General features: G+C 47.8%; 1 protein-coding gene across 1 annotated transcript; it reads right to left on the reverse strand.

Annotated features, from left to right (window-relative positions):
- Window positions 1–5,461: 5,461 nt before the first annotated feature.
- On the reverse strand, window positions 5,462–22,217 carry LOC126524616 (somatomedin-B and thrombospondin type-1 domain-containing protein-like). The gene is made up of 4 exons (XM_050172915.3): window positions 21,801–22,217; window positions 14,258–14,452; window positions 12,206–12,335; window positions 5,462–8,386 (listed from the first exon to the last, which is right to left on the reverse strand). The coding sequence occupies exons 1-4, from the start codon at window positions 22,105–22,107 to the stop codon at window positions 8,113–8,115; spliced, it is 906 nt and encodes a 301-aa protein (XP_050028872.1). The 5' UTR covers window positions 22,108–22,217; the 3' UTR covers window positions 5,462–8,112.
- Window positions 22,218–26,364: the final 4,147 nt, after the last annotated feature.

Below are 26,364 nucleotides of genomic sequence, written 5' to 3' on the forward strand. Positions count from 1 at the left end.
ACATCACCCCGGGCAGACACAGCTCCCAGTCAGTTTGTTGTTCAAACCACAACGCTCTCAACACGCGCTTCATGACGGAGTGGAGCTTCTCAACGGAATTCGACTGTGGGTGGTACACTGAGCTGTGTAACAGCTTTACCCCACACCTTTCGAGAAAGGCTGTCGTCAAAGCGCTAGTAAACACTGTGCCCTGATCTGACTGGATTTCCGCAGGAAAACCAACTCGCGCAAATATGGACAGTAGTGCATTGACTATCTCAACTGAGCTGAGTTCTTTAAGCGGCACTGCTTCAGGGAACTTTGTCGCTGGGCAGATCACAGTCAAAATGTGTCTGTACCCCGTGGCTGTTACCGGCAGAGGTCCCACTGTATCAATAACGAGCCGTCTGAAGGGCTCCGTAATGATAGGTACCAACTTCAACGGCACCCTCGATTTGTCCCCTGGTTTGCCCACCCGCTGACAGGTGTCACATGTCCTCACAAAGTGTTCTGCGTCACGGAAACACCCTGGCCAATAGTACTCTTGCGAGAGACGGTCCTTAGTCTTCTTAACTCCTAGGTGTCCGGACCACGAACCTCCATGCGACAAGCGGAACAGATCCTGACGGTAGCACTGAGGCACGATCAGCTGATCGAACTCCACTCCCCTGCGGTCTAGATACCTCCGGTACAGGACCCCACCTCTTTTTACAAAACGAGCATTTTTCTTGGCGATACTTTCTTTGATATTGCAGCGCATGTTTTCTAGGCTGCCATCCTTTTTTTTGCTCGGCTATCAAAGCCGACCGGCTGACTTTTAGCAACCTATTGAGTCCATCTGACGTAGGCGCGATGAGCAAATCTGCAGATAGCTCTTCTAACTTTCTCGTGTCGGGCATGTCCTCTCCAGTATCTGGTGCCTTCAACGCTACAGGCTCAATTTTATTCAGTTCGGACGTGCTCTGAATATCAGCTTGCTGCGCCTCCGACCCTTTCTCATTGTTCTACAACGTCGGCCCCGCAACTACCGCCTTTGCAGCGAGCTCCCGAACTCTCGATCTGGTTAAGGCCTGAACGCTAGCCTCACCAAACAAAAGCCCCTTCTCGCGCAGGAGGTGGTCGGACCTGTTCGAAAATAGGTACGGGTACTGGGGGGGGCAGCATAGATGACACTGCGGCCTCCGTCTCAAGTGCTCCGAAAGGTCCTTCAATAAGCACTTTTGCTACGGGCAGACACACGCTATGAGTTTCCACGGCTTGCTTGATCCATGCGCACTCGCCCGTGAACATATCGGGTTCTACGTAAGAGGGGTGAACTACATTCATTGTAGCTGCGGAATCGCGAAGCACTCGGCACTCTTTCCCGTTCACGAGGAGGTCTCGCATGTAAGGCTCGAGAAGCTTCATGTTCTCGTCAGTGCTGCATAATGACAAAAACACGACTTTTGTTTTTGTTTCTGGACACTGCGCCGAAAAGTGACCAGGCTTCTGACACGTATAACACACGCGCGCTTGCCTCGTCTCGAACCGCTTTCTGCGTTCGGCTTCGGCTGCCGCCGTCTCCTTAGGTTCGGTCCGACTGCTTTCACTCGCATCCGCACTACGTGTGTCCCCTCTTGCTCTCATGGGTGTGAACTTCGGCCTCTCAAACTTCGAGCCAAATTCACCCTTTTGACCGTCCTTAGCTCCGCAAGCCCGACGCGTCACAAACTCGTCGGCTAGCTTGGCGGCTTTAGCCACTGTACTAACGTCTGGCCTATCCAAGACCCAGTACCGCACGTTTTCAGGTAACCGACTATAAAACTGTTCCAGTTCGAAACACTGCAGAACTTTCTCGTGGTCACCAAACGCTTTCTCTTCTTTGAGCCACTCCTGCATGTTTGACATAAGCCTGTAGGCAAGCTCTGTATATGACTCACTTCTGCCTTTCTCATTTTCCCGAATCTTCCGACGGAACGCCTCCGCTGACAGCCTGTACTTTTTTAGCAGACTCGATTTCACTTTGTCGAAATCCTCTGCCTCCTCTCTATTCAAGCGAGCGACTACGTCGGCCGCCTCGCCGGGTAACAAAGTGAGCAAGCGCTGTGGCCACGTTTCCCGAGAGAACCCCTGCTTCTCGCACGTTCGCTCAAAGTTAACCAGGAACAAACCAGGAACAACCAGGAACTCCAAGCTTAAACGGCCGCATCAGGTCAGTCATATTGAACGATACTCGTTCTCCTGCACCGTGTGCCTGACTTCCATTATGAGCGCGTTCCATCTCTACCTCGAGACGCTTCATTTCCAAAGCGTGTTGACGGTCGCGCTCTTCTTTTTCTTTCTTTTTTTGCTCTTTTCGTTCGCGCTCCTGTCTTTTTGCCGTCTCCCTCTCCTCAATGGTCTCAAGGCATTCCAACAGCTCGTCATCCTCAGCTTCTAACTCAAGAATAGCCCTTAGCAGTTCTGGTTTTCTGAGTTTGTCTGAGACATCCAGACCCAACTCTCTTGCAAGCTCCAGCAATTTCGGTTTGCGCAACGACTTCCAATCCATGGCTGCTCTGAATGCTGCTTTCTCTACTGCCTACTATTGTCTTGCCGCAAACTAACCCGGTAGCAACGACAACCACAATTACCAGTCCTGTTTCTGACACTAACAAAAGCCTGGCAAAACTCAGAAGAAGAAAGTCCCGCACTCACCAAACCTCGCAGCCTAGAATTCAGCGCAGTCGTTCCGCTGCAGGCAACCAGTCATCACACAGGGCTCGTTGCACTGCTCCCGGATGGTCGTTGTGCTGCTCAGCATACAGTCGACCGCATATCTTCGCTGCTGGCCTCCGTTGTCGCGATCCCACCGCTGCCACCAGTTGTTGCAAATGGGTCGCAAGCCCCATGGGTAGCGTTGGCCTGGCGGCCTGGGGCACAACTGGAAGCATCCGAAGGTGCTGGCAAAGGATGAGTCGACTGCTAACAGAACAACTTGTTTATTCTAGCATTGCAAAAGAGCGGCCGGTCAGGTCGACCGAAGTGGAGAGACGGGAGAGCACGTTACTCGACGGAAGAAATCGGAGCCTCCCTCGGCGTCCGGGGCAGCTGCTTTTATACTCTCGGAGTCGAGGGCAAGAAGGAATGGCTTGCGAGAGGCGCCCGTGACGGCGGGGCACGGACACGCTGAGAGACACGTTGAGACAAGAAGTGACGCATCCGCCGGGCCGGTGCCGGTCAGACCTCCTCGCTTCACAGTTGGGGAGCTCCTCTCCCCGGCTGCCGCGCTTTGACCACCAACTATCACCAACATGCACACACACTCACACACACACACGAAGACACGTGGCATTGAAACATGCCTGAACGCGCTTGGCAGGAAGCGTTACGGCAGCGCTGAACGGGCCAAAATGTCCGCCGCTTTGAATGATGCCCCGGCGTCCGTTGCATCCGCGCCGGCTATACCGCGCGTCGTAGGCGAAACGTAACAGCGTGCAGAAGTTGCACCGAATTTTTGCTGTTTATATATGGGAATCGTCATGGGAGCGCAGAACTCGTTTATATTTGTTCCTTCCCTTGCGCAAAGGAGGCTTGGGCCTATCTCATTTATTCCTAAAGCAGGTAGTTTCAAGATTTGTTTTTTTTACGAGACCAAAGAGATGGTTTTTCGTGGTCCGTAATTCAATGGCGATAGTGTGATGCGTGGCCCGATTACATTGTGACGTCACATGCTGGACCCAAGGAAGCGATTAAAGGCTTCTGGTCGGAGGTGGTGAATGCTTATCGTCTTCTCAGTGCACATTTTCCCGCAGATTACTTGTATGCTGCAAAATGAAAACGATTGTATAAAGACTTATTAGATATTATGTGCCCAGTGCCTGTGTACCGAGCTCTGTATAAGTTAGGACGCGAGAAGGACGTATTGAACCGGGTGAAAAAGGTGCCTGTGAAGGCGACCACTAAATAATTTTTTTTTTGTTTGCACACAGGTACGCTCCCTGTCAAGCCGCATCTCCAAGAGGAACGATTCTTCCTTCCTTTGGGGCGTTAACTGCAACATTTGCCAAAAGCCTGCAACCATAGAGCACATATGCCTAGACTGCTGGGATTCAGTATTTCTGTGGGACATTCTCCAGCGAACAATTAAGAAGAATTTACCGTTCACCACTTTTGGTATTAAGTCCTTGCCGTCGACTGACCTAGAGGGCGCGCCGTGTGATATGGTGATGCTCCTCTGTATGCACAGCGTGTGGAAGACTAGGATGGCTGCAAGAAATGAGGAGGTGAATTCAAGACCAGCCAGGGACAATTTCATTGAAAATATTATTTATGTGCGCGAAGTGATAAAAACCTAAACAGAGCGACCACACTGGCTGCCTATCCTTGATCAGCTAGCAACGATCAAGCATTTTTAACCAAGCTCTACATTTGAATGTTCAGCGGTTTCTTTTTTTGACATGACAGCATTTGTTGAATTCAGAGATTGAATTCGTACCTTGCATAACAGTATATGTACATTTCTCAAAACAGGAAATAAGGAAAAAAAATATTCCGGGGGTGTAGCTCAGTGGTTTTAAGTGACAACGTCAGTCAGAAGACGACTGATGGCTTTTCGCTCAATGTGTTGACAAATTGTATTGTAACCCCGTCTTGCCTTTTCATGTGTTGTAAGTGTATTGTCGTTGCAAAACCGGTAATAAAGAAAAAAAAAGGGTGTAGCTCAGTGGTAGAGCGCTCGCTTCGCATGTGAGAAGTCCCGGGTTCAAACCCCGGCACCTCCAGTGGGGTGTATAATTAATTTTTTATCACTTTATTTCGCAACACATAGTAACCAATTCAATTATTTCGAAAAAACGATACTACGTCAATTCCACATAAACAAGTAATACTCGCATTTCTCGCGCTGGTTTCCACAACTCCACGTCGCCACAAGCGCCGTTTCTTTAACGACAACGCTAGGATGACCCCAGGCACATCAGGTGTGTTGCAACAAGCCTGATCGAAAGGAAGCTTTTTTCACTTTCTAGTGGCTGCTGGCTATGCAGAACAATAAATCGTCCACACATGACTCCGTTTATCATCCCGAGGGCGTAGCTCAGTGGTAGAGCGCTCGCTTCGCAGCCTTTTCTACATTGTTTTGCTGGAAACGTCGCAGTAGTGTTTCTACTAGTTGTGTTTGATGAATTATCGTTGATAAGCTCGACTCAGTGATTCATGTTATTCGCCTGTTCTTGAACTTTGTGATGTTCCTTTTACTACGACTTCATGTATTTGGGCTGTGTGTATGATGATGTGGATGAAAAGGCTTGGCTTTTCTTTCTGTTATTTTTCTGGCTCTTGTCAAGTGCTATGCTTTTGATTTACACAACGTCTAAAAAATTTGTGTATTTTCCTCCCGCGTTAACGGCCGCAGGGAATCTCAGGACCTATTAAATACTTATGGCAGCACTTACCTTTACTTCCTGGAGGAAGGAGTCGCTTCTTTCACATAAGAAAGCGCACACGAGAAAGTCAACTCACCGAAATGGTAAAAAATATTTATTCGCACTCGCTAGCCTAAGGACCTACCTTCTATCAACAAATGTAAAAAGATGCTATAAGTGGCATGTTGAATGGAACATGAGAACATGTTGTGTAAAACTATCGCAGATTCAAGATTCTGACAGACAGTGCCATCACTTTCCGGTCCAGGCAAACTAGAAGCTGAAATTGTCGTCGATTATGTTTAACGCATCTAATTATACCGCTAAGCAGCAAAGTTCTGCTCATGTTGCACTAGAAAGCATTTCTGAGAAACGTCAATGGCAGTAGATTTCTTCTTTAGTAACGTCACCATAACTAGTTTCACGCGGACTACACAAATCGAGATCAGAGATTGAATAATACGTTTCTACATATCTTCCGAAACACCTTAGGTTGCAAAAGTTATTAGCCAAGCATAATTTATCCATAATAAATGTGTGATGCTGGTGCAGTCAGATCGTTTCAATGACCCTTTACGTAGATGCTTAGGTGAAAAAAAATAGATGGAAGGAATTTACACTTCCTTCGAGATTGCATTGTGAGTAGAAATGGAAGATATGAATGCTGCGGTGAGAAATGCCTGGCATTGTCCTGCGCAGCCGCCTACGTAAGTGTGGAACAAAGCAGCTAACCGCACTGTCTTAAGACGAACGCTTGAGTCTGAGTACTTGGAGATGCGATGCGCATTAGCGAATGCTTTATATCATGTGGCAGCAAAGTATTATTTTCCAGAAACATGCCTCTACGCGGAAAACGTATGATGAATACTCTCACATAAATGCAGCTTTGGTTTTTCTGATGTAGGCTTGATAGCTCGTGGTGCACGCTTGGTGAACGTTGAAAAATATTCGTTGTAGAATACGACGTCGACACGATCTTATGTTGCGAACGGCATACAGCAGCTGCCCGCTTACACCAAAAGAGTCAGCTAAATTTGCCCAAAATGCGATGTCATATAAGAAGAAACAAAATGAAGTACGCATAAATGCGAATCAGTGGCAGTCGTCTAGTGATTAACGAGGGCGGTCAAATGAAATGCTGCGCTCATGCAGATGCTCTGTGGCAATAAAAATCCATGACGGTGTGTTCCTTAAAGTGTTGCCAAAGAAGCACTAGCGTGTGCACAAACAGTTGCAAACAGTACAAAGAGAAAACACGACTTATCCTAAAAGAAAAAAAAAGACATTTATGTGCTTCTCCCATATCCAAAAACGTGGGCGTTGTAATGGTAGTGCGAGGTAATGTTGTTAGAGTTAGAACTATGTCGTTCGCGGTGGCATTGGCACCTTGTGCAAGTTAGAAATCTTCACATTGTTCCTAATGTATCCCGATAAATTACGCCAAATCGCGGCATCCTGTAAAAAGCTGGCATTACCGATTTTCATCCTAACATCTTTTTCAACAGTTATGTTGTGCCATCATAACATCGCGGTCATCCTTCGTGCCATGATATTCGTCGTGCAATCCTACTCATTGTAATAACGCATACACAGACGCAGAACTCAGCCTATTGAGGACAGGTGCATAAATAGGCTGAAAACCATTATAGAGCACAGCGGATCTGCGTGTATCATTAAAATTTAGTCTTATAGGCAACCTTCGTGAGCCCGCTGTATTAGTGCACGTCGGCAGTAGCCCCACAACTTTTAACCCTCACAAAAAAGCCGACTAAAAAAGAAATGCGCTACCCCACTCTTTAGACTTTGCAAGCACATACGTAATACCGAAGGACTACAAATTCCGTAGGTTGCCACTCCGTCGTCGTCTGTCACTACTGGCCACCGGAGCAAATACACGACCGCACGAAAGCAGCGTCAGCAATAGCATGTCCTTGAATCTGTTTGTAACGAGCGAACAAATCACTTGCATAAATGATGTGAGAACAACGCAAAGCGCATTGCTTTCAGGCAGCAATTCGCATTCGGAGACTTTCAAGTTAGCGACGCCTCTATCGCACACCGAGACTTCATTTCTCCTCGTCTGCTAGAAATGCCGTCCACATTTTTTTTTCTATACTGAAAAAAGATTCTGCCATAATTTTCGACGTGCAACTGTTCTTAATAGAGAAATTTATGCAGTGTGGTCTCTTCCTGTCATCGCCACAGTGTACACCCTGTCGAACACTGTAGTTTTGTTGCGAAGAGGCATAACGTGACAAAGAATTTGGTCGTCCTCAAAAGACGATCGAGGTGGGAAAGAAACCGAAACTTTATAAGAATGCCAAGCAGGCTTTCCCGCATTTCACATTGTCCAACTTATTCCGCCCCACGCGCTGCCGAAATCCTGGATGATGGGCTGGTAGTACATTTTGGTTTCTTGTATCTGTACGTATATTCTTTCCCATCATAGCTAATTGCGCAAAGCAAAAGCAACGGACCAAACTTCGGACAAGTAATTGCTCTTTTAACGGACGCTATTCGCCATGTTCTTGGCATTAATGAACTTCGGGAAAGGGCACTTTTCTGATGGCTTTTGCGACGCACTCTGTCATCTTTTTCAACTGGGCAACGAGTCAAATCTTGTTGGCGGCGGCGCAATGTCACAATAAAGACATACACAACACTAAAACACTGCGTTGCTCAAAGGCTACCCATGTGCCGGCCTTTTGTGTGCCGCTCTGCCTCGGAGTGAGAAAGCGGGGGGAGCTGACTAGACGAAGATGAAGTCCGGCTGCCGTCCTACCGCACAGCGGTCGGTGCGCTCGATGCGCTGCCAGCGGCCGTGGCAGTGCAAGTGGCCGAGGGCCGCGAACCGCGACGTGCGGTCATCCAGGCCGTGTCCCGTGCAGCGGTGGCCCAGGTGCTTACGCATGGCTGTCACCTCGCAGGATACGCACAAGCGCTGGCCTTCGCGCAGCGCGCTGAACGATTCCAGGGTCTCGCAGGCCTTCCGGGACTTGGTCACCTCGAACAGCACCACGTATCTGCGTGGGTGATGGGAAAAAGAGACTCTTGTAACGCACTCACGCCGTCTCTCGACCCTTCGTTTCTCAAGAAGATGCAAGCGTTTTTTGTTAGTTGACTGTACTGATAGCAACTATATATCCTGGTAACGTGAGCTGTGAGTGGACGTTCACGTGTTGCCGATAACGTCAGGCTCTGACTGCGCGTATTGTGTAGCATGTTGATGAGAGGGAAATTGCCTTGCGTTGTATGGTATTGGTGACTGTTCTGCGGGTTTTTCCTTCGCTATTTTTTTTATTCCTACCTTTCTCTTTATTTTAAATTTCTGAGCGGCTGGAGTTCATTTTTGACGAGTTGTACAGCTGGCCATATTCGGCCAGGATTCTATCAATTAGCAAACAACATTACAAGAAGAACAGCCTAAAGACAAATTTTTCTGACTTGTTCTCTTTACACAGGAACTGAAAAAAAAGCGAATGTTCCTAAAGGCATCGAGATTACGCATACTTTGCTGGTCTAGCTACTTGAAGCCGACAAAGCCTCTATTGTGGTTTGAAGAGATGTACAGTGATGCCAACAACGGGTGGCCGCTGATAATCAAAGCGCTGGGAAACCATCCGCCCCCTCCTTTTTTCATATATATATATATATTTATATATATATTACAGGGAACAGGTTGTAATATCAATCCAGAGCTATTCGGCTACTATTTGCCAGGCGCTGTCACGAGGAACTTCAATGTCCAGCAGTGACCTCAAATAGACAGCCGCGTCTTCAGCATAGCATCATGTTTCTGTCACGCAGTAAATTTTGCCACAATATCCTCCAATTTGGCGCAGGTGGCGTGATCAAATACGTCTTGAACATAGTCTTGCAGCTATTCTGCCAAGTTTCTCCCACTGCCATCAAAACCTCTACAACGCAGAACAATAATTACAGCACCAAATATTCGCAAAACCTTAATGTTATACATGTAATCATTGCAACTGCGCCATAACTCTCAATCTCGACCTGTGGCATGTTATTTCCATTAAAAAATTATGCAGATTCCGCGAACTGCGGTAATATGTGCAGTCGAAGCTTTCTGCGCTGGTTGCTTTGATCGGAGATAATTAGCGGTAATGTTGACGGCATAAGTTTGATTTTTTTCAACGTTTAGTCTAACACGAGAGTTGTGAGCTGATGTTAAACGTTACCTTGCGTGTACCACTGCTGTTTTTCTGCGTCGTATACAGAACATACAGGGATAGATGTTTGCTTGAGGCGTTGTGCTGCGCCATATTTCATAACCTCTGAGAGGGTTGAGCGTTGTCATTGTCTCACTCAGCACATCGCGTCGTGGCAGCAGTCTTGAACTTGAATTGGATTATAGGGCTGTACGTGTAAAAGCCATAATCGGATTATGAGGCACGCCGTAGTGGAGGTCTCCGGATTAAATTTGACACCGTGATGCTCTTTAACGTGTCCCAAATTCTAGGTGCACTTGCGTTTTCTATTTCACCACCGCTGAAATACGGCTGCCGCGTTCGGGATCAAATCCGCGACCTCTATCAATCCCATCGCTACAAAGCTACCGCGGGGTGCACAGAGGTGTTGATTTGACGGTCGACCACTTCCGTAATGTCGCCTTGACCCTGCGGTGCACTTTAAGTTAATGTGGTTCTGCTTCTGCACGCCCTGTGTAATTTGTCCGCTTGACATATTTGCATGGTGTTTATTTTTCAGAATTAGCAGGAATGTACTGTACTGTACCCTTGAACTTCAGCGTATCCAGTTTCTGCGCAACCACTGTCGTATAGCAGCAGCGTTTCCTTGGCTTCTCACGTCACCTCCCCCCCCCCCCACCTCTTGTATGGGAAGTACCTCTTTCACTCCCTCCTCTCTACACTTTTATCTACGTCCCCTCTGGACTCGCACGTTAGTAGAAAGGGAAGCGCTGCAGTTTCTGCAATGATTCTGAGGGGTTCACAGATAATTGCAGCTGTCAAGAGGCTAATTGGCGACGTCTGGGGAGCTCCAGAGGGCACTGTGCACATTCGACGCGGTAGGGTCTAACAAGTTTCTCCTTTCGCCTTTACTCTCTGTCTCACTCCTGTCATATACAAACATGACTGACAGCGCGTGAATACACAGAGGGACAACAAGAACGACGAAGTGCTGACTTCGTCAGGTAGCGCTTGTCATCGTCGTTCTTGTTGTCCCTCTGTGTATGCATGCGCTGTAAGTCATCTTTGCAATGGATTACCAACTAGCCCGTACCCAAACTCTGTGTCATATACACACCCTTTGAAACACCCCCCGACGCACTGTGCCAGACAGCAGCGGCAGCAGCTGCAGCAGCAGTAGGAAAGTCGAAGGAAGAGGCAAAGAAATCTTAGCTGTAAATGAGGTCGGCTTCTTCGGAGTTACCAGCCAGTACAGAAATAGAGAAGATCGGGTCTCGACAATGAGGCGTGGCTAATTGGGCAAGGCAGAAAAGGCTCTTCAGAAATTAGACAAGGTGAATGCAAAAAGAAGCGCTGACGTCATGTAGCGTCCTTCATTTTGTGTCAAAGAACTTAGCGGCTAGTTTCTAGGAGACCGCCCGCGCAGTCAGCGGGTGTGTTGCCGATTGAAACACTGCACTACGCTCTGCGTTTTTCAGCCAGCATGCATGCTAGAGTTTATTGAGCCACGTGAACCATTGTAAACATGATGTCTGCCATAAGGAAAGATGAAATGCTGCATGATCGCGGCGAGAAGATACTCATGTTGTGCGAGAATGATGATGTTAGCGTCTGGTAACCTCACTGCGCGATAGCAGCTGCTATAGCCACCAGCATCTAAGAGGTGTAGTAATGCGAGTATCGCTGCCAATGGTTCGTCTGTATAAAAAGCGACCGATATGCGAAATTATCTACTTATACATGCTTCGTGTTGCTCGTCGCGCAGAGAGGTCATACCACAAAATTTTATTTGCGAGTCAGCGGAGCAAAGCTCGCAATTCTCATTCGACAGAGTTATGTGTAGCGGGGATAAACACAAGCATTTTGATTCAAACAACAGCTGTAGCGAACAAACCTAAAGCAGCGCACAATTTAGGACAGTTTCATGTCGGGAGAACTTTTCAAAACATAGTTCAGCTTCACCACGCGGGCAGCGTGCCGCGAGCAATCAGCTTCACTGCCGCTAAAGCAATGAAACTGAAAGTTCTTACCAGAACAGAGACGCTGACCACTATATGCGAGCAATTACGTTGCAATCATTAGTACGGCGACACACTACCATGCCGGTGTCACCGAATCAATGAAACTCATGATCACAAACATTTGTCAAGAGGATGCGCTGAAATTGTTAAGCGCGCACAATTCTTGAGGTAAACAGATTTTTCAAAACTGTAGAAGGCTTCTCTTTTGGGCCATATCGCATAGAAGCGGTCCTTCCGGTTCCTTTCTGTTCTTGTGATTCCTGTTCCCAGCTTTTTCGGTCTATACATATAGTAACAAGGATGCTTCTCGGATTCTCAGAAGTCGACGCACCTGTTGGGGAACAATTTTTTTTTTCATAGCCATTTTCATATTCAGTCTTCGTGCCAACCTTCGAATCACGAGCGTATAAGAATCACTCGCGCTTAACATATATATAAACTGCCGTAGTTGTTGCTAGACATAAAAAAAAAATAGAAACCATGCCGATTCACAAACCGCTTCGTTCTTAAGTGATGTTTGGCATTGGGCGGTCGCTTTGGCTAATAATATGCACAGCATCAGAATCAGCTGAAAATTTCTCTTACGAGCAATTCTAGCACAAGACGTGTTTATGAATACGGGCCCAGTACACGGGTTCAGGCGATCGCTTACGGTTTCGCGGTGGTGTTGTTCTCCTTGCTCAGCTCACTCTTGGGCAAGTACTTTAGGTTCTGTCGGATGTCGTACGAGTCGTTCATAGAACGCAATGGAGAGAACGTCACTGGAAGCAGCAGTGCCGTTTCTGAAACAGAAAGATAGAAAAGAACGGCAGTTAGGCTACAACACGCGCAGGCGTATCCTTCAAGGAAATCCCTGTTTCCAGAGGCCGCGCCCAGTGAGGAAACGAAATGCACGTGTAACATCAAGTGAACGCCAAAGCAGTATAACGCATCGTGAAATTATAATCGAAACGTATAATCTAGCTTCTCTTGCTATCAAGCCACTGGTAATGGGAGAACGTGCTGCGCATCTTAATAACTTGTAGAGCTGACAATGCGTCATGATGCCTCATAATTATATGGTGGTTTTGTCACGTAATATGATAGAATTTCATTTTGATGTTGACGGTACAGGAGGCATGCATGCCGTTAGTTTCACATATCAAACTGGCATATTATAGCTGTAGTATTGTCCTGCACTTGGTATGGCTTTGGCTAACCCAGCTAGAGATGACTTGCTGCTTCACGAACATACTACTTTGGAACTTAGACGTCCTCACATAGCACTGAGGATGGCTGTACATATATTGTTTTAGCGTTTTTCAAGTTCAACCTAAATGGCTCAGGCTCCACCCATATCAGCCCGACGCCCGTCCATATGGGCTGGACCCGAGCAATTTTACCTATCTCGGAGGGCTGATGGCAGTATAAAAAAATAATTATGGGGTTTTACGTGACAAAACGACGAGCTGAATGTGAGGCACACCGTTGAGGGGGACTCCGGAAATTTTGACCACCTGTGGTTCCAGATTTGGAATAAAAACATACTGGAATAGTTTTAAGTTATCCCGGCCTTGCCTCTATTTATGCGCCGTTAGCATTAACGGAAGTTGACTGACTTCTGCGGACGTCTTTGCCTACTTCTATGTGATGGGGTCGCAATACTCGACCAGACTGCGCGCACATTAGCCTTATGGAATGCACCTCGCGCTACGTCTGCAAAAGTAGCACGGTTGCCGCAAAAAAAAAAAGGGGGGGAAAGAAATAAGGTCAGAAATGGCGCTTCCTTGTGAATTCGCGGATCGACTGCACGTGCGTCCGCGCGCATGCGTAATATCGAGCGACAATATTTGCCCTAAGGAGGCAGGGGCGGAGGGCGTTGCTCTCCCCAGACACCATTGGCCATACTACTCGTGTGACCCCCCGATGCTGTCAGGCGCCGCAAACCGCTGTTCCCGCGAGACGCGAACCAGGCACCTATGTCGAGACGCCCGCTTCCAAGAGGACGACGCTCTTGCGCCTCCGGCAACGCCCGAGCACTTGCGCGCCCTGACAGGGCAGCTGCGTCATACAGAACGCCACACATTGCGCGCCGCGGCGTCACATCGCGGCAGTACGCCCTCGCTCCCTTCCGCGTGCGCGTGATCGAGCGTGAGGGAAGCAACCGCGCTGACGGGCATCGCGTCGGGCCTTGCAACGGGAGGCACGCAAAAGCTTTCTCCCGTACTTCGTTATTAGGGCCGGAAGAGGCGCGCTGCTGAACGCAGTCTATAAATAAATACGCCTGTGTCATATCCGAGGAGCGACGGGATGAGTCGCGTAAGGAACGGTTATAGGTACGGCCTGTCGCTCCACGAGATGCCACATACGCTAACGACTAACGAATACAAGTACAGACTCTGCCACTATTATCACACGAGTTTTCCTAACATTTCACTTCCGGGATATTAAATCCATCGTTCCTACCAAAAAAAAAAAAAGAAACGCTTGCAAAAATGGCCCGTTGTATACGTGCAAGTTTGTAAGTGTACGTTTTGTAAGTTCCCTTACGCGCATGTGCGTCGCGAGAAGTTTCTAAGAGCGCGTTGGCAATGCGGCAGAAACCCCAGTAGTCAGTTTCTTGCATTTCAATGGCCCAGCATCTCTAAGCAGATCTAATGTGTGTCTCGAGAAAGAGTTTAGCTATAACGGCTGCTCCTGGCCAGCCGCTTGCAACGTAACCTACCTCTGTGGATCTTGTCCTGTGGCTTGCTGTTGCATCGGTGGCCGTAGCAACCGCGCCTTTGGCGAAGCTCGCCGCAGGACTGGCCCCCATTCCGCGGCTGCTCCAGCACGGTGCGCTCGCGACCCATGCCTCCGGATCCGCACTCGGTGTCACACTCGGACCACGGGCCCCACTCGGACATCCGGCAGTCCGCCACTATGAGAAAAAAAGCGGAACACACAATTGGTAGGAGACGCCACATCCGCAGCGATCGTCGTTAGCGGCACTGGCTAACACAGCCAGGGCGAGTATAAGCGGACTTATGCAAATGCCCAGGAAAATGCGCGAAAGGGTAGCCTCGGCCGTAGAGCATCGCACGTCCCGATTGGGAATCCATGGGTTCAAGTCCTACTTGTGGAAAATTTTCCATGAGCCCCATTTAGTTTTCCTTGTGGCGTTCAGCTCACGAAGGCGCACTGGCAGCCCACCGTGGCTTTGACTCTGGGTTAGTGCGATTTCAGGTAGCATACTACGACCTTCGTCATTGGGTGGACCTGAAGGTTTCCGGTAGACGAAGAGGGAGATACAGAGGATACATAGACACCTACTACATCAGGCACAAAAGGCCGCTAGCATCGAAGTGTAATTATGTGACTAGGTGATCGGAGAGTTCAAAAATGCCTTTTTGGAAAGCTTGAAGATCAGAATTTTGAAAAATATTGGCACCTTGAAACGGTCGAAGCACTCGTTGACATGCACGAACGCGTCAAAACGCTTCATTTCAGTAGACGCGATATGGCGAAATTATTGAATGAACCTTTATTAAAGAGAGCGGTGGCTCGTGGCCTGCGTAGGGTTGGTTCTGCTATTTCTTTTCTTGGCTAAGAGGAGGGGGCTGGCATGAATTCAAGGAAGAAAACTATGTTCGCCATCCTGACGAGAAGCTCGAGAGCAGTAAGGTCCTCCTTGGCGGAACTGTACGTCCAAGAATCCGGCTGTTCTGCGCTGTAATTGTATCGGACTCGTTTTAAGGTTGTGGGAAAGCAGAACACATGCTTCAAGTCGGGTGTACCGCTGTCGCCCACTATAAAAAAATTAATGTAAAGAAAAAACAAAGATACACCGGAAAACTTACATGTTTACTACAAATATTTACTTTCTGTTAAAGGAACATTATTTCATTTAAAGAATTTTTTTTTTTTGTAGTTAAACGCATATTTTTTTTGTTTAACCGGAATTGGTCCCCATTCTGTAAAGTGAAAAAATTGTCTTGAATTCTAGGAGCTAAATAAGATTCGTTCGTCTCTTTGCTATCTTCAATTAAAATTTGTGTGCAACTTCACCAAGCATGCCACTATAGGCAAATAGATCTCCTATGGGCCAGCTGATCGCTCGTGGCATCTGAACGCGATACACTTGCAATCAGAGCTCGTGATGCCGCTCGAAGCATGACTATACAGGGTGTCCAAGCTAACTTAAGCCAGAGTTTTAAAATGTGCAGATGCCACGTAGCTGGACAGAACGGTGGTAATTTAATTTGCCTTGGCTTGGAGATACTCAAACTATTCTTTTCATTCGTCCTATTTCGTTAATTAGCCTCAATTAATTAATCAACTTCTTAATATTATAAGTAGATGAAGAGTGTACAAGGATAAAATTGTGCAGCGACATGAAAAACCTCGGCAAGAGCTTTCTGTTGCTAAATGCGTGCTACAAAAAGTGTTTTTCAGAGCGGGAAAGAAGCCCTCAAATGCACGCAGAATTCCCGCGTGACTGGCCTCTCAAGACACGTAGAGTGTGTTTGTGAAACATATTCCTCGTTCTACGCGCTGTATGCATGTACTAACTAGCCGAAGCCTCAGTGCTTTGTACCGAAACGTTTAATTACGCCGACATAGAACGCATGAGGAATTCTGACTCTTTCAGGTTGCGCCTACTCGCGGAAGGTTGATTCTCGAAACGATTTAAAGCGCTCGTTCACGTAACGCACGAACGCACCAAAGAGATTTTGTACATCTTTCTTGACTCCTAAGCACTTCCTGGCGATTGGCTATCATCACATGCGGATTACAAAAAAACATGAAGTCTCGATTTCTTTTTTCTAAGCCGCACCGCAGTAACATTATTTAGTGGCGTTTCTAAAGACTCCGCCTTGGATGCGTCGTGATAAAACGCAGCATTAACGCTGAGTAGTTCAATGGTCCAAGTAGCACCGCCAGAGCAAGCGTCAGCCGGAGGGCTATCCAAACGAGACAGGAACACTTTCTCCGGTCTGGTTCGGAAATAAATTAGCACAACCTCATTTGGAATGGTGAGGGAACGAATTGGAGCATACTTTGAAAACATATTCTGGTTCTGTTTTTCTGGTGCTGCCCTGCTACTTTGTGCGTGTCCTTCACTCTTACGTCGTACTGATCCTGATCGCAAGGTGGCTTACACTGCAAGGAAGAAAGAACGCGAGGGTCCCAGCGAAAGCAGCGTGGTGTCTGCTTGTTCTGGAGGCATTGCATATGGCCGGGAAGTGCTGACAGCGCTCTGACCAGTGCCGTCGTTCATTTTTTATGTTGTGCTGTGCGGGCGTTTTTTGCCCAAAGGCTTAGCTCGCTCCAACCAAGCGTTTTTCGTCTCCGAGTTGTGACGGGCTGCTTCGAAATTTATTGGCCGAACGGCAGCCACTTGGATTCTATCACACGAAGTTAAGCACTAGAATAGTGAGCACATTACGTTACACTTGCTGAATTTTCCCATTTTATGAGAATTGAAGTTGTGTTCACTGATTGCACTGTTAGAAACACCGCTGCGTTCACAGGAACGTGCCCGATTATGCACCGGATCAAACAGGCTGTTTCCTATTCAAACTGAATGACCAAATCATTGCTACACCACGTGACTATCGTATTGCGCTTATCTGCCAGTGAGACACAGCTTAGACTGTGCTTTACCTTGGTGCCAGTTAAGATATAGCGCCGTGTTTTAATTGGTACGGTCAGGCACATGATAGCGCTGAGTGCGTGGTCTGTCTCTTCTTTCGTTAACACCTACCCATTGTATAATAGTTACCATGCAGAATTTTTCGGTGTGTAGTTACCAGAAGCATTAACGCAGACGTTGTTGCTTGCGGGACCCTATGTATTTACTCCAGCACAAGCTTCAATGTTGAATTTTAACGAGCGTGAAGCGATCGGTTTTCCCTCACCTTTTGTTTACCTAAACCAACACTCATTCTTCCCCTGCTCAAATGTTGAACGCAAGCTAGCTAACAATAATAATGAGATATTTCTTGTTACTATCCGGTCTGCATAAACTGATGCTGAACAGCAGATGTCGAACAAGAACTGTGCACGAATGTGTGAGGCCCATTTGTTTATTATTTATTTACTGATTCACTTATAAGACGACCAACCAATTACTACTGCTGCTACTACTACTGCTGCTACTACTGCTATTTCTACTACTGCGCCTTGTACGTTGACCCCAACTTCACGAAGCCAGAAGCGACTCTGCCGATCTTCGTGCTAGGGAAGCCGAAGACTGCCCTCGCCCACCGCGATTGAGCACGTGCTCCCTGACACCCCTGCCGTCACAGTCTCTCCCTGCTTCTGCTGACGCTGCGGCTACAGACCATCCGGGGTCATCAGTCGTTGAACCCTTCTGGCACCCCGCGCTCCCCTCTTTCTCCGTCGTGCATAGTACACTAAGTTGGAGCCATGCCAGACACGCGACACGCGAATATCTCGCGATCCGACGCAAGCGGGAGTGTACTGGGTCGCCGCACCCCCCACAAATGGCGCCCGTTATGCGAACGAACCGTGGTGCCGAAGAGAAATGCCTCCGCCCTGTGCGCGCCGAAGCATCTGGCCTTGAAGCGAGCTCGCGTCGCCAGTCAGTGAACTCTGCCCCGCGTCGCGCCGAAGACTTCAGCCCCACCGCGGCTCTTCTAATGACGGCGTGCTGCAAGTTCTTTGTGCTCCCGGGGCATGTGAGCTCGGCTGAGCGGGGCTCACTCTCTGCGAGGGCGAGCTTCCTTCGCGATCTCTCTCCGGCTGTGCCCTTGAGACCGAAAGACCTTGTCTTACGTAAACGGCAGGTTGCGAACGAAGCTGCTCGGACAGAAATTAAAGCAGGTCTTTGCCTTCGCTGTCAACATCCCGTTATTAAAAACGTGCCCACGTGTTCGGTGTTGTGCACTGAATTCTGCGAAGCGCGCACGAAAGTTGAAAGGCCCGGTGCATCGAGCAGAGGGCTTTAACCCTGCAATGCCCACCGTATCGTTTCATTCTGAAGCGTAGGTTATCGCGCTCGGTTCGGTAGCTCAAAATTCTTATTTACGCTGGGAAGAGCTAACTCGTGGCTACGCAGTGAATTGTTCAGCGTGTCAATTCGTAAGTCCTTAATTGTTATAATAATTAAGCTTTGGCTCATTTAGGTTTTTTCACCAAATCTACCTACTCTTCGTGGTCAGACGCAAATATCAACAAGTTGTGATAATCTTGCTTGATATGTACCCATGCTTGAACATTACAGGCTTAACAAAATCATGTGTAGTTCCAGCGACGGCGTATATAGCATATATGGTAGATAATTAGTCTAGGCGAAACATTGTTAGCTGGCTTCATGCTCACGAATACTTAGTCTTTTTTGACAGTCTTGGCACATGGGAAGCACTGTAAACTGACATTAAGTGATACGTTTTATATATATATATATATATATATGTTGTAGACAAAGACGAATAAACAGGGCAGGCGGGCACTGAAAAAGAAGTTGGAACAATGAGTTTGCCTGGTTGCCTCTTTGCCTGGTTTCACCGCGTCTCGTTAGTTTTATGCATTTCGATGCCGAAACTTGGACGCCACTTGACTAATAACTTCAGTTTGTCATAATGACGAACGTCAGAGTATAGCACCCAACGCTATATTTCCTTACCTAACAGCCACTGTCACTTCACTTATATTGCACGGCACAAAACAGCTCTTTAAAGACCCTAAGCTTATATGTTAAGTGTATTAGCGAGTGCGCGAGTGTACGCTTGAATTACGTGACTGTTTTTTTTAATTATAATTGTGGTTTTGGTAAAGAAAGGAATGAGTTTGTGTGCTTTAACTTCTCGCAATTGCATAGAGGTATAGAATGGGTGTTGCAGGCGGCGGCTCGGGAATAAGTTTAGTCGCCAGAGTTTCCCTGAAGTGCGGCACAGTGTAAGCATACGCGAGGCTTGTAGCATTTCGCCCCGTGAAAATGAGGCCGCCGGAGCGGGGATTTGAACCTCGGACCTCGTTCACGGCAGAAGAATTACATAGGCGCTCAGTCACCGAGTCGGGCGACAGAGGAAAGGAAAATATACCATTATTTGCGTAAGACAATGGTAATACCGCCTGCTTGGTTCAACTTGAAAGTAAAATTCGCTGCATGGATGCCAGCGAGGCTGGCAGCTGCAGGTGGGCGACGATTGGCGTCGGTGCGCGTAGCCGTCTTCGGTTGACAGAGGCGATCAGCACTGATGCAGTGCCTGGGCAAGGTGACCATACAGGTGCTGAATTACCAAACTTTTCTTTCGTGGCGCCCCTTGCCGTTGGCCTGTCGCGTTCGCTCATATGGTCAGCATCAGGATGGACTGAAATTTTTCCTTTCGAATAATTATAACAATAGAGTTTTGCGGTGTGCGTGCGTGCGTGCGTGCGTGCGTGTGTGTGTGTGTGTGTGTGTGTGTGTGTGTGTGTGTGTGTGTGTGTGTGTGTGTGTGTGTGTGTGTGTGTGTTGTGTGTGTGTGAACACGGGCCCGGAATTCTTTACTTTGCTTTCCATTAAGTCATTATGCACGCATATAGACACGCAGCTTGTTTTTGTTTCTTAATTAATGGGTGCGAAATAAGAAAGTGGGACATAGCGGAAATTACAGATGCACCTGTGTCCTAGCGTAAGTGAGAAAATTTGTGAAATTAGGTACGCGATGTCAGTGTGCACAAAAGATAGATTGTGCTATCATGTCTATAGCGAGACCGTACGATGTTTGGCTGCTCGTTCGACGTCTTGCTCGTGATGAATGTTGTTATAATGGGTTGCTTTGGGTTGCGAGAGAGCCCAGTGCTGATCAACTACATCATGCTTACATTTAATGAAGATTTGGTTTGTCTCCAGTAGAAAGGGGGATATCTGGTAGTACATAGGTCCAAAAACATGCTGTTTCTTAATTTAAGTACGTAAGAGAAATTTCCTAAACGTTCGTTGTATGTGTTTAAATATTCTTTTTATACACAGCCTCCACCGTGTAACCATGGAATTGCGTAGCTTCATAACTCTTTATCAACATTCGTCGCAATTCGTGGCTCAGAAGGACGGTTCCCTACTGTCATCTCCCCTTTCTGCCTTTTAAAAATCTTACAGAATAAGTTAGCTATACTAAAGAAAACCATCTGTTAGGGCAATTAAATAGTGCTCCTTCACTCACTTCAACCCTTGCATTGTCACACACCTCCGAGCTCTCATTCTCGTACCTTCAATTAGGTGGCGAGCTGGAAACGAACAACTTGCAGGGGGCTACAAACTGACGAAGGAGCAAGAAGGACGGCGGAAGTGAATAAATCGCAGTCCCGAACATTGCTTTTATGTTGCCCTCACCGGCGCACCGCCAGACTCAACTGTGGCGGTGCATTGTAGTTCCCATGCGGGACTAGGCCCGTATTCAGGATAAAACACTTACGCTAGAATTATAGAAGCCACAGCATGCGTTTCTCGAAATGTATTACTTGCACTAACGCAAACAAGCGTGCTTTACAGTGGCACCTTTATTTAATTGACCTTCTTCCCTTATTTTGCATTGACGGGCACTCGTTCCCTTCATAAATAAATTGATAATTTCACTGACGAGTAGCCAGCACCGAAACATATTTCGGTACCGAAATGTGACGGGGGCTCTAAAAACGCTCGCACACTAGCGCGCAAGCAAGAACTGCGCTGCACATTTCGGGGCACCGAACCTGCTTGCCCATTTTCAGCGTGACAGAGAATGCCCTGAAAGTGCGTTATAAAGGAAAAGACAGTCGCAGTTGTACATCTAGACTATTTCTTCGGGGTGTTGCCATTCTAATTATTTCCATATTTTCGCCCTAGAGAGCGGATTGTGCTTTTTGCCTGAAGGCGTGTACTGCAATAAGAAAGTGCGTGCCTCAAAGGGTGTATTTCAAGTGGAGAAAGAATATTGGTGGAAGAATGGTACACATGAAAAATGACTGAATCACTGCGTATACCAACGGCGGCACATCTGACATCCATATTATAGCTTCGCTCTTCTTAGAAGTATGTCTGTTTCCTTGCAGTGCACCACTGTTTCTACATTTATTTTATTGAGCAATATTAAAGCCTTTGGTTCCAATGAAGAAGGCTACCTCCGGTAGCCAAGCGACATGGCAACTCGCGTGTTTTATACGCACTAACGAGAGCTAAGAAATCGTAACCCTCCTAAAACGATGTCGTTCGGTGCTCTGCGACGGTTAATATAAGCGTCGGGGCGCCAAACCGAGCAGTGATGGAATTTTATGCGTGGTTGCAGAGGAGGTGCTCTCACCTCCGCAGGACTCCTTGAAGTCGTGGCAGCAGTCTCCGAGCTGCATGCAGGCGTGGTCGCAGTAGCAGGACTGCTCGTCTCGCTCCTCGACCAGGGCGTTGGGTCCGCCGGTGGCGCCGATGGACGAGTGCGACATCATCTTGCGCACCACGCACGACGCGTCGCGTCCGGGACAGCACAGGCCCGCCGCCCGGCACGAGCCGTCGCCGTGGTGCCTGCGCTCCGGGGCAGCCCGCACAGCCTGGACGCAAAGCAGCAGCAGCCAGAAGCCGAGGGCCGGCCCGAGCCAACTCGATACGCGTGTCATCCTGCTTTCGCTGTGGCCCGGTCGGCGCTACCGCTTGTGTGCGTTTCCTGGCTCCGGCTTCTCGACGTCTGCGCCTCGCGGCCAAGTCGGCGGGTGTGTGGTCGCGGGATTGTCGTCGCCTGGAAGACGTCGATCGCCCTCCTCCTTCACCTCCTCCTCATTCTCGCCTATTCGTTTGTGGGGACTGGCTGGAGAGAGGGCGTAACTGGAGGGGGTACTTAGGCGGGGGGGTCCCCGCGCAGGTCTCGAGGCCTGCGGTGTCATCCCTCTCTATGCTTTTTTTTGCTACAGCTGGCCGCCGAGAAGGAGGGAACCGCGACGGGGTAGAGGAGGGGGGCTCCTCGCCGCTGCGGGGGTGTTTTGCGTGTGCCAGTGTGCGCGTTGTGTGGTTCACAGCGGGTAGGGGGGTTGCGAGGGGTGGGGCTGGTACAGCGCCGGGGCCATTAGTGCATTCGTGTAGGGACAACTGCGAGGGTATTTTGGTCGCCCGTACGGTTTCCCAAAATCCGTCAAAAGCCTGTGTCACGCGCGTGGATCCGGACCGCCCGTCAACAATGTATTCACATTCGGAGAGAGGCGTGAGCAAGAAAAGAAAGCTGGCCGGGGAACTATTTTTTCTCAGACTCACGTGACTGCAGATTTAAAAAAGCCGGTAAAGTAAATCGTTGCAGAATTACATGGTAGTTTCACCTCCGAAGATCTGTGGCACGTAAATGAAGGGGCCAAAGATCACAAAGGAGAGCGCGATAATCACCAGGAGCTATGTGCAGGTGACTGATCGCTTAAATGGCAGTTTATTCGTATTATTCCCACTTTGTGTTATCGAATATTGCATTAGCCTGCTGCCGCAAGGAACTTTTCATTGCGCCTATTGTATTCTTCCGTCAGTCACCGCCAGGAACTTGGCTGAAAAGAGCGTAGCACACTTTCTTCACACTCAATGTGCCCTTTTATTGCATGCAGCGCCATGTCGAAGGCGGCTGGTCTAGAGTAGACTCCCGTTAGACGAATCCGGTTAAGTCAAGTTTTCGGATACGAGAAACAATGTATTTAACAATGCAGAAAAATTAATTTCTTTGTTGTTTAAGCTATCTATAAGCTGTCTTTTCAGTTTCCTTTTATGGCTTGATCTTTTTAAAACAATGTGTCAGTTTAAAGAACGTTGCTGTGATATTGTGCTGTCTTTCAGCTTCTGTCAGTGTTGACAAAGAGAGCGAAGGATACCTGAAGCCGTCGTTTGATCGGTTTTTCCCTCCTCCACCTTTTACGCTGTACTATGAAGAGACAAATCAATCAATCAATCAATCAATCAATCAATCAACCAATCAATCAACCAATGTGTGAACATTTCAGTACGTGTAGCTGGGTTAGCTGGTCGACACTTATTATTGGTGCAATAGGACGCAAAAGAACAGGATGCAATAAGAGGACAGAAAGGAGCACCACTCGCAACTAAGTTTATTAATAGAGAGCAGGCAGGCCCGCTTTAAAGTCCGGCGCTGCCATCTTTGAACTCGTGACCACGCCGCCGTTGAGCGCCTTCTGGGCCGGTATTTTGTAGCGATGCCTTTTCCGATTCTATGCGTTTTCAGGCTTTTCGCGCTTGGCCAGTGGTCAGAATGACGGTCTGCCCACATTATCAATGGGATCAGGCGACCGTGTGTGGTGGATGATAAGAATAGCATAGAATAAGGCATAAGGCATCGCTACAAGTTAGCGGCCCTGGCTTCCCCTTCCTTTGGCGGGTGACGTGCTGAATAAATGCAGAAAAAGCTCATTGGACACCTTACGGGTGAACTGTTATTTGACAGGGATGTAATGCTTACAACCGCAAGCATACACAGAACGGTAATGCTGGGGATAATTTACACGCGTCCTTATTTTAGCCTGATGGCGGGATGCTAACATGGACTCCAATTCGCCACGTGAGCGTCCTCAGTGGAAGCGCTACACGACGGCGAGTATTTCTCTTTCTTCTTTTTTTTTCTCATAACCGGCAGATAGCTCTATCTCGCCTCAGTACTATGTAACCCATCGCGACAGTGTTTGCGCGCGAGCAATCTGTGGATAATATTGTTTCGGTGCCATCGAAATTCCTCTGTTGCCTCTCGTGACCATCCGTTTTTCGAGGCTGACAGTCCCCGGGGATGCATAAGCAGCGAGAACAGTCAGAGCGGTATATACATCTATGCCCACTTTCCAACGCTATTATTTTATTAGTTTATTGGTCACTAAATTTGGAATTCGGTCCACAAAGAATAGACAAAATTAAAATTTCGCGCCCGATGCGCCTACGTGCTTTTCACTTCAACAAATCTGAAGCTTGTTAAGAATATTTTGTTATGCTTTACGTACTGAGAACGACATATTCAGCGAAGCTACACCTTTTTTAACATGTGTGCTTGCCACAACATATATCAAGATATGTTTACAATCTTGAGTGCATGCGTAGTCAGCAGCAGCTAAGCGCATACATGCGAGCCTTGGCTAGTCGTCTTCTCCTCTTAACAAAATGCGGATTACCGGGCGTGCAATCTTCGTTAAAGAGTACGACAGTCCGGGGACATCAAAAATGTTCAATACTTTATTATTCCCAGCTCACTCTAGCTCGTAAAATTGTCAATCTCATTCGTATCCAAGCTAACCATCTATTTTAATGCGAAATATTTTTTTTGGAGTCAACCCAGTTTTCTGGCGCCTATCTAGGCGCTTTCGTGTGTCAATACCGAAGGTAATGCAAGGTACAAACGCAACCAGTAAAAATTAAAAAAAAGAATAAACCGCGGTTTGTACTGCGGCCGTACAAAGTAGTGCTCCCCGTAACAGAGTTGGGACGGAATTGCCTAATTAGTCGCGACATCGTTGCGACTGAATGCGCGAACCCGTATTACGCCATGGGGGCTACTAGTTCCAGACGCTGCAAAACAGCGCCGTATTGTCGAATTCACCGTCTTGTCAGCTGTGATTGGTTCACAGTTTGTCTACAACCCCTCATGTTGGCTCAAAACGCCAACATGTCTGAAGTTCATTGGTGCCCTGAACCCTTTATCGGCCGCAGCTGCCGATGTTGTTCGGTGGAGAGGCCTGAAAGTTAAAGGGGTGGCTTTTGCAAGAAAACAAAAGGAACTGATTTTGTGGGCTCGCCCCCGATGATTGCGATGACAGTGTACAGGTTAATGTGCCCGGCCGTTGTCTACCTCTTACAGCAAGAGGAGAGAGAGCTGCTCGAGAGATGGTAATGAGTGTTGTGCTTTCTTCCAAATATCTGGTGTACTGTCAGTCGGATTTGTGGATGAGCCAATCATCAAGGGAGAACCGGAACTCTCGCTGTAGCTGCGTAGTCTGTTTGAAGGTCGTAGCAATAAAGCAATATCAGCTAACGAAGTGAGGCACATGGTCTTTTGGCCTGGAGGCGAGATGGTGAGAAATGGCGCGGGAAAGGTGCCTGTGTGTCTCTGAGCGCGCCCTTACGTAACTATGTGAATCCTGAATAGCTGGTCATGGGCGCAATTGCAATGGTTTCTCCTGGTGATCGCACACCTTGGCAAGCCAAGAAAAACCCTTAATATTGGGGCTGGAGGGCGTTCGATGGAACGGATGTTAGTTCTGCAGGTATTGTTCATTAAAGGCAAGCTCTGCATAGATACCCTAGAAAAATCATGCTGTAGAAATGCATCATCGGGTCTTGCATCTTTTATTTCATGTGTACCATAAAGCACTGCAACAAATGTCACGATTAATGATTACGCCTAGAAATCTCTGCATTCAGACATGAGTTGTTTGTCCATCAGGAAATGTACTCTCAATTGTGACCACGGGGTGCGCATTTTCCCGGCAAGGTTTTGATTGCTTGTTTGCTTAGGTAGAATTACATTGAGGTCTTGCTCAAGCTGTACAAACGGAGACATAGATATCACAGTCGTGTATTGACAACTTTGTTGCACTTAGTAAGCATTCTGCGACACTGATAAGTACAAGACTGAAGAGTGTGTACCACCAAGCGCGTATTGTTGAATCAATGTGGCATCGTCTGTGTTCGCGAAGATCGCCGACCTAAGTACTTGCGAGTCTCACGTTGCACTCGACCACCAAGGCCAGCCATTTGAAGCGCCTCAAGTACGGTGTTATCGTGCACATTACCAAACACATTGCCCTACGCTGCTTTTAGTGAATCGACGAACATAGCGGCCAATAATCGTGTAGAAGTCTGTTAACATTGAACATAACTAACTAGATGCATCGCGTTGTTAATAAACA

Source organism: Dermacentor andersoni, chromosome 3 (genome assembly GCF_023375885.2).
Source record: "Dermacentor andersoni chromosome 3, qqDerAnde1_hic_scaffold, whole genome shotgun sequence".
Classification (NCBI taxonomy): domain Eukaryota; kingdom Metazoa; phylum Arthropoda; class Arachnida; order Ixodida; family Ixodidae; genus Dermacentor; species Dermacentor andersoni.